This window comes from Pygocentrus nattereri, chromosome 28 (genome assembly GCF_015220715.1).
Source record: "Pygocentrus nattereri isolate fPygNat1 chromosome 28, fPygNat1.pri, whole genome shotgun sequence".
Taxonomy (NCBI): Eukaryota; Metazoa; Chordata; class Actinopteri; order Characiformes; family Serrasalmidae; genus Pygocentrus; species Pygocentrus nattereri.
The window spans coordinates 19551759-19566554 of NC_051238.1; the positions used below are offsets into that span (position 1 = coordinate 19551759).

At 41.1% G+C, this 14796-nt stretch overlaps 1 protein-coding gene across 1 annotated transcript in view; it reads right to left on the reverse strand.

Moving 5' to 3' along the window:
- Nucleotides 1-14796, reverse strand: part of snrnp200 (small nuclear ribonucleoprotein 200 (U5)) — a 30666-nt gene that overhangs the window by 13426 nt on the left and 2444 nt on the right. The window contains exons 5-24 of the mRNA XM_037535832.1: nucleotides 14548-14603; nucleotides 13290-13385; nucleotides 11906-12058; nucleotides 11633-11732; nucleotides 10957-11093; nucleotides 10754-10834; nucleotides 10493-10666; nucleotides 9768-9905; nucleotides 9492-9647; nucleotides 9222-9392; nucleotides 8906-9099; nucleotides 8117-8240; nucleotides 7848-7997; nucleotides 7470-7580; nucleotides 7222-7353; nucleotides 5387-5575; nucleotides 4892-5089; nucleotides 4535-4687; nucleotides 902-982; nucleotides 715-798 (exon numbers count right to left, since the gene is read on the reverse strand). Coding sequence (XP_037391729.1) covers nucleotides 715-798; nucleotides 902-982; nucleotides 4535-4687; nucleotides 4892-5089; nucleotides 5387-5575; nucleotides 7222-7353; nucleotides 7470-7580; nucleotides 7848-7997; nucleotides 8117-8240; nucleotides 8906-9099; nucleotides 9222-9392; nucleotides 9492-9647; nucleotides 9768-9905; nucleotides 10493-10666; nucleotides 10754-10834; nucleotides 10957-11093; nucleotides 11633-11732; nucleotides 11906-12058; nucleotides 13290-13385; nucleotides 14548-14603 — 2678 coding nt within the window. The remainder of the gene's footprint in view (nucleotides 1-714; nucleotides 799-901; nucleotides 983-4534; nucleotides 4688-4891; nucleotides 5090-5386; nucleotides 5576-7221; nucleotides 7354-7469; nucleotides 7581-7847; nucleotides 7998-8116; nucleotides 8241-8905; nucleotides 9100-9221; nucleotides 9393-9491; nucleotides 9648-9767; nucleotides 9906-10492; nucleotides 10667-10753; nucleotides 10835-10956; nucleotides 11094-11632; nucleotides 11733-11905; nucleotides 12059-13289; nucleotides 13386-14547; nucleotides 14604-14796) is intronic.

The following is a 14796-nucleotide window of genomic DNA, read 5'->3' on the forward strand; positions in this document are numbered from 1 at the left end:
AGATACAGTGCACCGTTCTTGAAGCTGAAAAGTGTGATATTTTAAAATCCTTGCCAAGCCGTGACTTTCCCTTAACTTCTGAGATTCTGCCTAATTTTTTCATGAGTGAAGTTTTAAAGAGTGTTGAGAGTCTACTCGCTCTCGGAAACTCTCCAAATGCTCGTCAACTTCACAGGCATTACAATTAATGTTTCCCATGTAGTGAAATCATAAATGTTATTCACAAGTGGACTTCAACCTGAGGTAAACTTTGATATTAGAAAGTTAACTCTAAAAATTAGGCTCTTATATTTTTATTCAAAACGACTCTAGAGAGCTAGCTAGCTATGGGGGGGGGTTGGTCTTTATGCAACGAAGCTGCCGAAGTCAGGAAGCACAGGTAAATCTGTTGTAAACACTGAACAGTTACAACCCTGTGAAAAAGGCCGTGACATTGTTGCATCAGCTGTGATCATAAAACCTGTCCGAAAACTGTACGCCAGCTAGCTAATGTGGGCTAGGTGCCATTTTGTTGCACCAGCTAATGTAGCTTGAATTTAGATATCATGAAGCGCAGGTAACATACTTCTATAGCAAATTCACAAGTAACAGTAAAAGTTAATAATAAAAATAGTCTGAGACTGAATATGAGCTGCAGGAATAAAAGAGCAGACAGAATACACATGACGGTTCATGGTTCACTGCATTAGGAAAGGGTTAACTTTGTAATCTTGCCTGGGTCACATAGACCATGTCAGCCATCAGAGCGAAGCCCTCCAGTTTGAGCTGAGAGATGTAGGCCTGCAGCAGCACATTTATCTAAGAGACACAACAGCAGTGCAATATAATGAGCTCAGAGTACAAACTTCACATCAGTCGCATGCTTTTCACAATACACACACACACACACACACACACACACCTTAGCACTGGGCTCCTCAATACTTTCCTTCACTGGAATCGGCACCCTCTCCAGCAGCTTCTGAAGCTCTAGTTTCTCCTCCTGTTCAAAGATGACAGTGTGTGACTTTACATATAAAAATACATGGAAAACAATCTAATCACACTGTTACAGTGTGATAAACAGAGCTGGTACAACCATCAAGTGGAAAATAAGCAACACAGAACTGGAGTCTGGGATCTTCCACCATCAGTGGAAGTCTCTCTTCTCCATTACATAAAACAAAATACCCATGATAAACATTTAAAGAGAGAGAACTTTTACATTTTTGAAATATTAAAACATGAAATCATAAGCACATGATTATTCAGTCATCAAGCATTCACTCCAGTCTAGACAACACGAGTTGTTTTGCTCAAGTGCTGATGAAATAGCCATTAATTCAGAATCTGTGTATTTCATTTTGACGCACGTCCATCCATTTCCTTTGCAAAAAACTAGTCATCACTTGCACTTTCACCACACTGTAATCCCAGATTTCATTGCCTCAAATAATTCAAGTCTGTTGTACATAAAACTCTGTACATCCTACCACTGCTCAACTGTTTTTAGTTAAGGTAACGTTTGATGACCTTGAACACTGAAATGTCATAAAATGAAACGGCCCTTCTGTTGGTTTGAATAGTTCCTCTCATTAAAGCTGATAAAACATATGTAAAGAACTGAGTGAAGCTAAGCTATAAAATAAAGATGTTTGTTTTGTTAACACATTTTTGTTATTATAACCTTCTCCTCCACAAACCCTTAATTCAACTGATTATGTGACCTAATATACACTCCCCGGCCACTTTATTAGGTACACCTTGCTAGTAAAAGGTTGGACCCCCTTTCGCCTTCAGAACTGCCTTAATTCTTCGTGGCAGACTTTCAACAAGGTGTTGGAAACGTTCCTCAGAGATTTTGGTTGGTTATTTGAGTTCCTGTTGCCTTTCTATCGTCTGTCCATTCTCCTCTGACCTCTCACATCAACAAGGCATTTTCGTCCACACAACTGACCGCTCACTGGATATTTCCTCTTTTTCGGACCGTGCTCTGTGAACCCTAGAGATGGTTGTGCGTGAAAATCCCAGCAGATCAGCAGTTTCTGAAATACTCAGACCAGCTCGTCTGGCACCAACAACCACGCCACATTCAAAGCCTCTTAAATCCCCTTTCTTCCCCATTCTGATGCTCGGTCTGCACTTCAGCAAGTTGTCTTGACCACCTCTACATGCCTAGGCTGATTAGCTATGTGTTATCAAGCAACTGAAAAGTGGCCAGTGAGTGTATATAAAATTAGCAAAAGTAAACAATAAAAGTGGTGGTTTATATTATATCAAAGTAAATGGACTCGAAACAGTTAAACGATGGCTATTTAAAGAGACGTAAAACACGTTGCATTTAAACGTCAGCTTACAAAAATTGAACGTGAAAGTTCAAACTATTCATGACCCCACTGGACAATATGTACTGACACATGGCAACACGTATTCTGAAACTTGGACCTTACTGAATGTTTATGCCCCAAACCATGAAGACCACCTTCTTACTCAAGATTTATTTCTGAACTTATTTGGAAACAACAACGGCAACATCAAGTAGCAAGGCAGCCAAAACCACTGACAGATCAAGTCGTACAGACAGTTATTCTGAGAAACCAGAAACTTAGTTTCACTCGTGTCCACACAACTCCCACACTAGAACAGCTAGACTATAGAGTAACTGAAACTGAATATATCTAGAACCCATTTCAGATCATTCCCCACTGACAGTCAATACAAACTAATTATATGGAAGGCCCATACCGGTGGAGACTAAACCCAGCACTACTAAAGAAACCCACATTCATAAGAGACCATATACAGAATTTTATAAACCCAATCAAGCCTCTGTCCCCGAAGAGCTTTAAGATTAAGATTAATTGACCCTTATTAGTCCCACAACGGGGAAATTTCACCTCCACATTTAACCCATCCGTGAAGTGAAACACCACATACACTCTAGTGAGCACACACACACTAGGGGGCAGTGAACACAGCTGCCCAGAGCGGGGGGCAGCCCTATCTACAGCACCCAGGGAGCAGTTAGGGGTTAGGTGTCTTGCTCAAGGACACCTCAATCATGTGCGGTCGGCTCTGGGGATCGAACCAGCAACCTTCCGATTACGAGGATGGTTCCCTGACCTCCAGCCCATGACTGCCTTTATTCCAGAGGATGCATTGAAAGCCAATATATCAGATCAAATTACTGTATACACCAAAGACATGATACATCCAGATACAGATTACAGTTAAAAAATATATAAAATAGAAAAAAGTCTCAGAACAAAATAATAACACTATGAACCAAGAGAAAAGCCAGGTAAAATCCTGACCTGGCAAATAAATGCAGGGGTGAATTCAGGAACAGGGAACGTTTTCCTAGCTAGTGGGAGGATTAAGCTCCCTGAAAGATTTAACCTGCCGCTGGAAGGTTTCACTGAGTTAGCTAGATAGCATCATGCTAGCTAACAGTCCGGCAGCTCAGTCAGTTAACATCCCTGGCCCCTTTACAGCTTATCTTAACTTCTCGGACCGTAGCGGCATTTCAGCTGGAAAACAGCTTGTTTTTAAAGGTAATCATTGTTAGGTGATCGGAAGCAGTAGTATGTACTGCACACCTCACCACAACACTGACTTTTGCTTTTTACTTGTCAGGTTCTTATTCAAATTCTCCGTTTCACCTTAAATGGAGCAGCAGTTTCATCTGGGCTGCAACTATATAATCGATTAAACTCCCCCCACAAAAACGGAAGACACCGAGTGAAGGGCAACTCATTTTTCATAGCCCTGTATAATATTGGGCATATTTTTTACTAACTCTTTTGTCTTATTATTATTAGTTTTATTAAGATGTGTAAGACTAGACTATCATCACCCACTATAGATAAAGGCAGCAGATCCAGGGGTCCATGGACACAGGGAATTATAGTAAACTGAGACGCTGGTGCTGTCGTCCCGCTGCTCGCACGCGGTCACTCAGGTTTGTGGACGGTGGAGCGGAGGGATGCCAGACTGTTTGAGTGCTGCCATGTCTGTGTGTCCTTCTGGTTCTCTCCTTTTAGTTAAGCTGTCATAGTTAGATCTGCCGGAGTCATTAGCCACACTCTGGAAATGTTTACATCCCCTGTTTATGTACAAACAGACAGAATAAAACTAATTCCATCTCCCTGCTTTTTTCCCCTTGAGTATACAACCACCCACATGCCCGGCTGGGCACTGAAGGATGACTGACTTTCGAGCTCTCCTGCTACCCTCTTCAGACCAGCTGCCCACGCCCCAGCTACCGTCACCTACCTTGGACTAGCTGCCCACCCTACAGTGATGTTCTCATGGACTCCTAGCTATTACTACTACTAATACTACTGCTATTAATATTAGTAGTATAATCATTTGTAGGTAGTCTGACCAGCGGAGGATGGGTCCCCCCTTATCCTTATATATTTTTGTCTTATTGTTTTATTTAGTGACTTGCCGAACAGTTTCCTCTGCCCTCTGGACTTATAATAAATATATAAATAAAACATCTGCTTAAATATATTAATAAAAGCAATGACATGAGCAATTAGAACAATACCTCTCTGACGGCGATGTTTCTAAACTCCGATGAGAGGGAGAACACTCTGAAAAGTTCGATTTCACTGAGTGTGGGCTTTAGCAGCTGGTTGTAGGTCATTATGGAATCATGGGTGATGTAGAAGTGACTGGCAATGCGCCCCAGGTCCGTCACCTATGGAATAAGACCAGGCACATATGTTTGGACATACAAGCTTGAGGTAAAGATTAATTAAAATGTCAGATTAATCGGAAAAAGATGACATTTCCTTCCATTTATCTAGGGTAGATTAGGGTGTAACACAACAAACATTTATAATGCCGTATGAGAGTTAAAGTATAGTTAGTATAAATAGCTGTTTTTGGGCCTAGTGTTCACCTGGAAGCTGCCAGTCCTCTTGTCATACTTGACTAAGTTGTTCTTTTCTAGTATGCTGGCACTTGTATGCACCAGATCCATCCTGCGCCTTTCCAAGAAAGGGTCTGTGTTGCGTTCATCATGGGAAATCCCATATAGTATGGAGTTTCGCAGCATCCGCACATACAGGTAAGTGTAGCCCATCCAGTTCACTGCATCCTGAGACAGAAAATGAGTACATGAGAGCACAGAATTGGACTTTAGTACTGTAGAATCTAACGCTGTAAAGTTAAATGTAATGTAGTTATAGCATTTCATTTTTTTTAACTAACTACTAACTAGTTTAACTAACTAACTACAGTTAAATGTACATATAACTACAGTAAATTTCGCAATACTGTCTGCATTTGTCATATTAAACAGGAATTTTTCAGCAGGACTGTAAAGTAACTGGTAGATATCATAGTTCAACTAACACAAACAGCCTTGTATATAAACTACATATCGAAACCTTACCTTAGCATTTTGGACGTTTCCTAGCACAATCTCTGCATTAAGCATGTCCGGGAGTTTGCCCACCATCTGGCTCTCTATAGGCAGCTGCTGGTTGAGCAGAGACAGGTAATACTGCAGTTCTCCATGGGATGTGATCAGAATGCCCTCTCCTTTAGTATCGTACTGTGGACGGCCCGCACGCCCCAACATCTGAGAAGATCATAGCAAAAGGCTAAAGTGAAGATATGGTCCACCATGGCTGCATTACCAGGATATCAGACTTCTTTCAAATAAAGTAATAATTGTCAGAGATTTTAATATCCACTTTGACAAACCGCAAATGTCCATCTTGGGCTTTGTAGGTTTCACTGAAAATATAAAGGGGCCCACTCATTATCCCAGCCACACTTCAGACTTAATTCTGACCTTTGGTGTAAACATGATAAGAAGCCTTCCTGCATCTCCACAATATTGCTAATATAAGTAATATTGCTTTATAAATACCTGAGTGAACTTCTCTCCCACTATGAACCATCACGCCTACTTAGATCACAAGGTGCTGGCTTACTATTAGCAAAGCTACATCAGAGGGGTGAGCCTCTCATACAAAGCCCCTCAACTCTGGAATGATCCTCGTCAGTGTTTGGGACTCGGACACAGCCTCAGTCTTTAAGTCTGCTCTCACGTGTTCACTCATGTTTGCTCACTGTGGAGCGGAGGGGCGCCGACATGTCAGGGAGCCTCACGTCTCAATTACCTTTCTGTTTTCTCCCGTTTAGTTAGGCTGTAATAACTAGACCTGTTGGAGTCTCTGCTGCACACTTAATACTGTAAACTGTGATCAGTCACCCTTACAGAACTAACTGCGTTTTCCTTTTCTTTGCCGGTTGGATGCTGTTGCTTCTTCTGCCTTGATTGAGTGCCCACTGCTTGCCAGCCTTCTGGACTGTTTTGACCACCTTTGAGCTTCATACTGTACAACGCTGTGCAAACTTCTCCCTCATGAACTGACCCTCCTAATGCTGCATAAACTAAAACTATCTAACCATTGTTCTACTCGATTTCCCCATGATGTATTCTAATATTTTTATACTAATGCTGTTTGCCACCTGTTGTCGACAACACATTGTATAAAGTGCTTTATAAATAAAACTGAGTTGACTTAAATGTGAAGAAGATGCCAACACAGTATTCCAACAATGATTTTAGTTAGACACTGAGGAATAAATGTTGGCGTTTTAGTTTAGGTTATGAAGGCAGCTAGCAACAGAGGGAAAAGGGCTCCAGTGTACAAGAGGTACTTAAGACAGGAAAAATGTCATTTGGTCAACAGCATCTCTTGGGGTTATGTGACTTTCAAGACGATAGTAATGGTGGTGTTCCTAGGTGGGATCTGAAGTCATGACTTCTGTCACCAGGGAGCAGTTCTACTTGCCAAACCTACCCCTTTATATGTGAATAAGAGAATGAAAAGTTGTATAACATCTAAAAAAAAAAAAAAAAAGTGCATTAGTTATTTTTCTTAATCTGTTGTGATGGTGATGAGTTCAGTTCAATAATGCCTGACAGCTCTACTGGGGTGTAGGCCCTTGACAAAGAACCTTGATCATTCCTTTTAAAGCAAGGAATGGTCTCTTAACGTCTACCAGGAGATCCTGTTGCCATGTTTGACTGGTCTCTTGTCTATAAATATATCCATTTTAAATCGCAGTATATGTATGAGAAACAAAACAAAAAAAAACAAAAAAAAAAAACAAACCCACAACCCACAACACACCCCACAACAGATATACAGAGCAGAAGCAATCATTCATACTCATCATTAACCCTCTCAAATAGTCTACGGTCTAACCAACCTGTAGAACATCCAGAGCTCCTAGCTCAGTCCACCTGCCTTTCTCTGGGCTGTACACCTGGGTGCCTTTGATGATGACTGTGTGTGCTGGCAAGTTCACTCCCCAAGCCAGTGTAGCAGTAGACACCAGTACCTGAAATACAATAATGTATCTCTGCATGCACTGTCACACCAAATTGGATTGTTATATAAAAGCAACATGCATTCAATTCTGTCCAAACTATCCAAAAATACTCATAGATAACATACCTGAATATGTCGATCAGCAAACAGATCTTCCACCAGTGTCCTGTCTACTCTGGTCATGCCAGCATGGTGGATGGCAAAGCTATATGGCAAGAGATCCTTCAGCTCAAGATTCTGCACAATTATAGGAAAAGAAAAATTGTTACTTGGCAAGCATTCAGTAGAAAGAGGGCTTGTATACACCGGTTTGTTAGCTCTGTTTTCACTAATCTAGATCTAGTTATCTAGTTTTAGTGGACTTAAAATGTAAGCCAATAAAGCTGCTGGCAAACTGAGGCAGGACAAACTATACCTCTATTAACACAGTGTGAACTTCAGTCTAGTGGTGGTAAGAAAATAAAGCATTCAGCATTCAGGTGTCATCCAAGAATCAAGCCTGACCTTGCACTGCTCTGCCTCAGTCCTCAGGACCTCAGTGGAAGCAGAGCCCTCTCGAAGGAACAGCCCCAAAGTGTCTTTCTCGAGACACATATCCCTGATCGCCCTTGCAGTCTTACCCGTCTCCTTACGCGAGTGTACAAACACCAAAACCTGTGCTCCAAACAGAATGACAGAACTTTCAGGTTGATCAACACATGTTTAAGAAGATTTCTAAGGGTTACAGAAGAAATTTTTAATAGCGACCAGATATCTGGAAAGCTCTCTTTTACCTGGTTCTTTCCAGCATGTTCCATGATCTTCTCATAGACAATCTCATTCATAATCTGAAAACGTTTGATGGCCTTCTTCTCTGTAATTCCTACATATGTCTGCTCCAGCGGCACAGGACGGAAACTGGACAGAGGGAGATTGGGCAGGGGGATGACTGATGGGGCAAATGAAACAAAGAAAGAGAGACCTACCTACCAGTCCATCGGTTTCTCTGCACACTTTTTTAACCCTGTTCTTTAGCAGTTACGACCCCCATGGACCCTCACAGAGCAGGTACTATTTGGGAGGTGGATCATTCTCAGCAGTGCATAGTGGTGATGTATTTGTGTGTTGCGCTGAGTGGATCAGTCGTGGGCTGGAGGTTAGGGAGCTGGCCCTGTGACTGGAAGGTTGCCAGTTCAATTCCCAATGCCGACACTCCATGACTGAGATGTCCTTGAGCAAGACACCTGACCCCCAATTGCTCCCCGGGTGCTGTGTATAGAGCTGCCCACCGCTCCGGGCAAGTGTGGTCACTGCCCCCTAGCGTGTGTGTATTCACTAGTGTGTATGTGGTGTTTCACTTCACGGATGTGGAGGTGGAATTTCCCCGTTTGTGGGATTAAAAAAAAAGTATCACTTAAGTCACCGTCACTGCAGTGCTGAGAGTCCATAGGTCTGTGAGGGTCCATAGGGGTCTTGACCACTGAAGAACAGGGTAAAAGGGGGCTAACAAAGTACGCAGAGAAACAGATATAGTGCATCTAATAAAACGGACAATGAGGGCATATATAGAACAGCATTTTCACCTGTTGTCAAAGTAGAACAGGCCCTTGGCAGGGTCCACACGCAGACATGTGGCCACGTCCTCATAGTTGGGCAGCGTGGCACTGAGACCAACGAGACGCACATCTTCCTGCGTCAGTTCAACATTTCGGATGGTCCGAGCGATGAGAGATTCCAATACAGGTCCACGGTCATCATGAAGCAAGTGGATCTCATCCTGAACGGGCATAAAAATCAGTTTGGCAAAGAAGAAAAAGGAGGTGCAATTCCAACCCTGTGTCTCATCACAACTGCAGCACTGTGCTAATGTGGAGTGAAGGACATGTAAAGTTTACTTACAATAATGATAAGGCGCACTAGCTGGGTGTATGTGCGCTCCCCACCCTTCCGGGTGATGATGTCCCATTTCTCAGGTGTGCAAACAATGATCTGAGTGGCATTGATCTCCTCCTTGCAAAGCTGGTGATCTCCAGTCAGCTCAGACACCGTGATGCCATAACTGGCCAAACGCTATGAAAAGAATGACAATAAGAAGAACTACACAAGCCCCCAGAAGGCACTGCTAAAACAAACTGTGGTGCAGTTCATCAAAAGCATTGGTGGTCTTACCTTTCCAAAACTGCCCACCATTTCCTGCACAAGTGAACGCATAGGAGCAATGTAGATGATTTTAAAGTCATCTACATTGATAGTGCCATCCATGTTGATATGCTTGCCAATCTCTCTGAGCATGGCCATCAGGGCAACATTAGTTTTACCAGCTCCCTAAGCATCGCAGACAGAAGGGCAGTAGCGTTATGAAGAGATAGACAAACAAGTAGACATGGTGACAGATGACACTGCAATTAACAGAAAGGATAATTTAGGTTCCTTCACTGCACTTACAGTGGGAGCGCACACAAGCAGGTTCCCATCTGTCTCCATGGTAGTCTTGAACAGTTTGCTCTGGATGCGATTCAAGGTTTTGAATCCCTCAAAGGCAGCCTGGGCATACTTTGGCATCTTCTCAATAGCCACCAGGGTCTGATGGAGGTAAGGAAAATGTGAAACACAGCAGAAACTCAAAACACCAGCAAGTCCAACAGTATTTTCACAGAAAATGCAGCAATGCATAAGGGCGAATACATGAATGAGGGAAACTTGTTTAAAATGAACACAAAGGCATAAAGTGAGTTATTACAACACTTGTCAAATGTTTGACAAAATTTTAAAAGACAAAATCAAAAAAGTAAACTAGAAGTCCCACAAAGGCTGACCAGCTGTCAGACCAGCTGTTAGGTGGCATCTCTAATCATTTTCAGAGTTGCAGAGAGCACTTTAGTGAACTCAAGCTCACTAAAGCTGTCTGATATCACAATGAGACAAGGAGCAACATACAACTTAAACTAATGTGTCTCTGGCTGGATGTAATGCTAGTGTAGATTTTTTTCTGGGATGTCAAACAGAAATCTAACCAACCTCTCCTTAAATACGACACACCACCCTACCCTACCATGAAGCCACCATACACTGCACTGACATGTTAATATCTCCTCAGTGATGACCGTTGGGGAAATATTAACGTGTATAATGAGAAAAAGGTGTCTTAGGAAAAAGGAAAAAACACATACCTCATCCTCAGCGAAGGGCTTGGATTTGAGTGCAGGTACATGCACCTCCTCATAACCTTTTCTCTGTTTGCGGAAGGAACCATCAGGCAGCTGACAGCGCTTGTTGGCCATGAAGTGACTACCCTGGGTGAAGGCAAGGTCCTCCAGATCCAGCAGTTGTCGCGCTGTCACTGACTGAGAGGAGAGCGCCAACACGTACGTCAGTCACTCTACGTAACATCTGTACACCTGTTATTACTGAACAGAAACGCTTCACTATACCTCTGCATGATCGATGTCCATAGACTCCAGATCATTGTCCATCCGCGACTTCCTCACTCTTTCCCTGCGAGATCTCTCTTCCTACAAAACAGATATTTTCAAGTTACTGTTAGTTTCATATTTTTATGAATAACTAATGTGATGTCATGACAAACGAGATTGATTACCAGACAATACACAGTAACAGACAATGGCGCACTCACTCGAATAATGTCCTCCTTCTCGGTTTCCTGCAGTTGGTAAAGAACTTTGGACAAGTCCTGATCAGCTTCCATTTTGCCGATTATTCTCTCCTTTTCGGCTTCGCTCTGAGCACTGGCCAACATGGTACAATAGAGGACTACAGGAGACGAAGAAATTAAAGTGAAAAGAACAGATTAATTATTTTAGCATGTAGGGATTCACAGAATCAGGGAGGAAAAAAAAAAAAAAAACATTAATTTTGCCACTTTTTTCACCATTACATAAATCAAGTAAGCTAAATATACTTTTCTCTTGGTTTTCAAAAGAAAAAACATTTACAGACCTGCAATTAAAAAATATTTATCGAACACTGAACATCCCAGCTGATAAACCAACAAAGCACAATGACAAATTTGCAAATAAAACAAACAAACAAACAAATAAGCACCCCACCATAGTAAAAGTAAAAATAAAATATGGATTTATTAAATGTTAAATTACACCAAAACATTTTATAGAAAAAAAAAAATAGCATCAGTATAAATTATTATAATTACATATATTATAATAATTTCAGGTGCCAAATATTCGGTGAACCCCTAATAGCATAGACTAAAAAGTAGTATTTCCAACATACCAATAAATTTACTTCAACGTTATGAGAAGATAATGATAATACCTCTGCTGTGTACTTACTCATGCGTCTGTGCTGGCGCAGCACCTTAATGAAATCAAAGGTATTAAATCCAAGCAGAAGCACCAACTGATTCTCGCACTCTCGGTCGTCACTAGCAGTCTGCAAAAAAAGGAGAAGAGAAGTCGGCCCACACACTCGAAGAACCCGCCTGAAATTGGCTTTCAAAAGTTTTCTCGCTTGCTCAGGGAGTGCTGGTGACCACTCCAGAACACACGCTCAATATGAACTACAGAGTAAATAAAGACATTGTGGGGGAGAAAAAGTCTCTTCACCTTCAGAATCTCCAGAACCTCATCAGCTTTCTTCTGAGACACAATGGCATCATCATAGAAACGGCTGAGTTGTCGCTGAAGCCAGAAAGCATCAATGTCTCTTGGATGAAGGTCTTTCTTTTTGGCTGTCATCACATCTCCTGCACTTCCCAACTAAGGAGAAAAAGGTTTTATTAACATGTGTAGATTTTAAATGATAAAAGCTTGCTGCATTTCTCTAAAAGCATTTTATTCAAACTTAACTATGGACTAATGATTTCCACAATTTCCATAACTGAGTAATGACTCAAATATGCTTTAAACGAATGGATAAATTGGGAAAAGTGCACTTAAGCTTCCCAATATAAACATTAAATGAACAGAAAAACGTTTTATTAAAAAAAAAAAAAAAAAAAACCCACATTATTTCTGCTTGTCAACAACAGTCTTTCAAATATAAAATAACTATCTTCTAAACCACTTTCTCTCAGATGTGGATGCACACGGTCCTGCAGTGTTTCATTGCTTGAATATGCCCACTTCAGCTTGGTAAGGGCTAACAAATGTGCCGATTAGTTGGATCAGATGTGTCAGGAGCATGGAAAACACTAAAATGTGGGGCTCAAGAACCAGGCTTGAGAAACACGGTTCTAAATCATAAAAAATAAATAAATTCATTAATAAATAAAGCGCTCCTATCAAGAACGAACCAACAGCACTGCATTACAATCCAGACAAAAGAATATAGAAAATCAATGAGCCAAAATAGTGGGATAACTGATAAAGATGAGAAGCAGAGAATCAAACTAAGGCCAGTGATGCCCCAACAATGGATCTCTGCTCCCACATCCAAATACACCCCCCAAGCATATATTTTATACACACACACACACACACACACACACACACACACACACACACATATATATATATATATATATATATATATATATATATATATATATATATATATATACACATATATATATATATATATATATATATATATATATATATAAAATGAACATTGACATATACACATAGAATGAAATATATTTCTGCTGTGAGAACAGAACCTTTCATCTAAATTTTTTGTTTTTCAGTTTGTCTTGAAACTTGAAGACGCCCGTTTCTCTTTACATTGTGTGTGAATTTCATGATAAATGGACTACAAGCAACGGCCCAAAATGACTAGGAAAGACGTCTGGTTCCATTGACTTACATTGAAAGTAATGTTATGTTTTTTCTTTCTCCTGTAAAGTTACTATTTTGGAGATACAATGTTTTGTTCTGACAGCAGCGATTCTCACAGCCTCTCACACACACACACACACACACGGTTCATGATTACTGAATGCTCTGAAAATTATGAGTCTAGAACATTAAAGATGCCTTCATTACTTACATTAGCAGACAAGGTGCACCCCACATCCGCTTCCTCACCCTCACTGTCATCCGAGCCTTCTTCCCGCACCTCTCCATACTGGTCCTCATCATCTTCCTAAACACATTTTCCAGACCGAAATAAACAAAAATCTCACGCACACAAAACACCACTAGACAAGTGGACAAGTTAATACATTAATGACCACCCTGAAAACCAAGCTGCTCTCGCTATACGCTGCTGGGACTGACTCCACTGACCGCTCTCTTGATGAAACCACATTTCATAGAGTCACCCCGAATGTGTTTGAGTTTGCTGTAAAAAGGGCTTAGACTGTTCTCTGATGCTGCAGCCTCGGGCTCCTCCGGCCGCTTCGTTCTAAACCTCTTCAAATTCGGAGCGGCTGTGATGAGTCTCCTTCATTTTTTTGGTACAGAAACATCAGCCTGAGTATTTATAAGTCTCAGCAGCGCAAAATGATGACGAATGTCGAGTTGGACTGACGTAAAAGTCGCACGAATGGCTGTTCAGACGGAGTCGCATTGCCGCAGATCGGATACGGATCGGATTCCAGTACCACATATGAAAGCGTCTCAAATCAGAATTGAAAATGTCCGATTCAGTTTTCCGCTGTTCACACAGTCACACATCTGTGCCACATACGAGGAAAAAGATCGGATTTGGGCCACTTTTACATACTGTGGAAATGTCGCCTGATCAAAGAGCTCAGTTTTTTGTCTCATCTGACCACATCACACAATTCCATTTGTTGGTCCAATGACTTTGTCAAAGTTCAGGCTCTGCAATTTGTGGCTTGCTGTTAGAAAAGCTACTTTTGTGGAATTCTTCCAGCTTCTGGTCATAGAGGCAGCAACTAACTGAATTTTTAAAGACAAAACTAAACCTTGAAGTTCTGACACTGATCTCTGGGTTCCTTTTTGCCTCTGGTTCTGAAAACTTTACATGAGGGCATCCTGCTCTTGCGTCTGCTTCGTGGCAAATCTTTAACCGTTTCAGGCTTTTCAAACTTTATCACCATAATTGTGCTTAACGGTACCTTCAACTGTCTAAGGTTTAAATAACTTTCATTTTCTGTGCAGGTCCACTACCGTGTCTCATTTTCATAAACAGCTCTTTAATTTTCCCCAAGTTGACAAAGGGATTTTACATGTGTGTAACCTTTTACCTATAGCTTAGGAAACCAATTCTTGTTTATAGACCAAAAAAAAAGATCCTAAAGATTAGAAGCAAGAAAAACACAAATTTCTTGGGTACATACCTCCTCATCCGACTCGAACTGAACATTAACTCCATATGTTTCGTCTATGTTATCATCTGCAACAGAGGAAAGACAAACACTGTAATGCAAACGACCTGCTTGAAATCACTCTTGCATTTAGGGCTGCAACTACTGAATATTTTTATTTTCAGACATTCTTTCAAATTTTATTATCAGCATCTCCTCTAATATGCAAATAAGAAAATGACAAGAACATTCAAATCTCAAAGCTCAAGCTAACAACTGAAT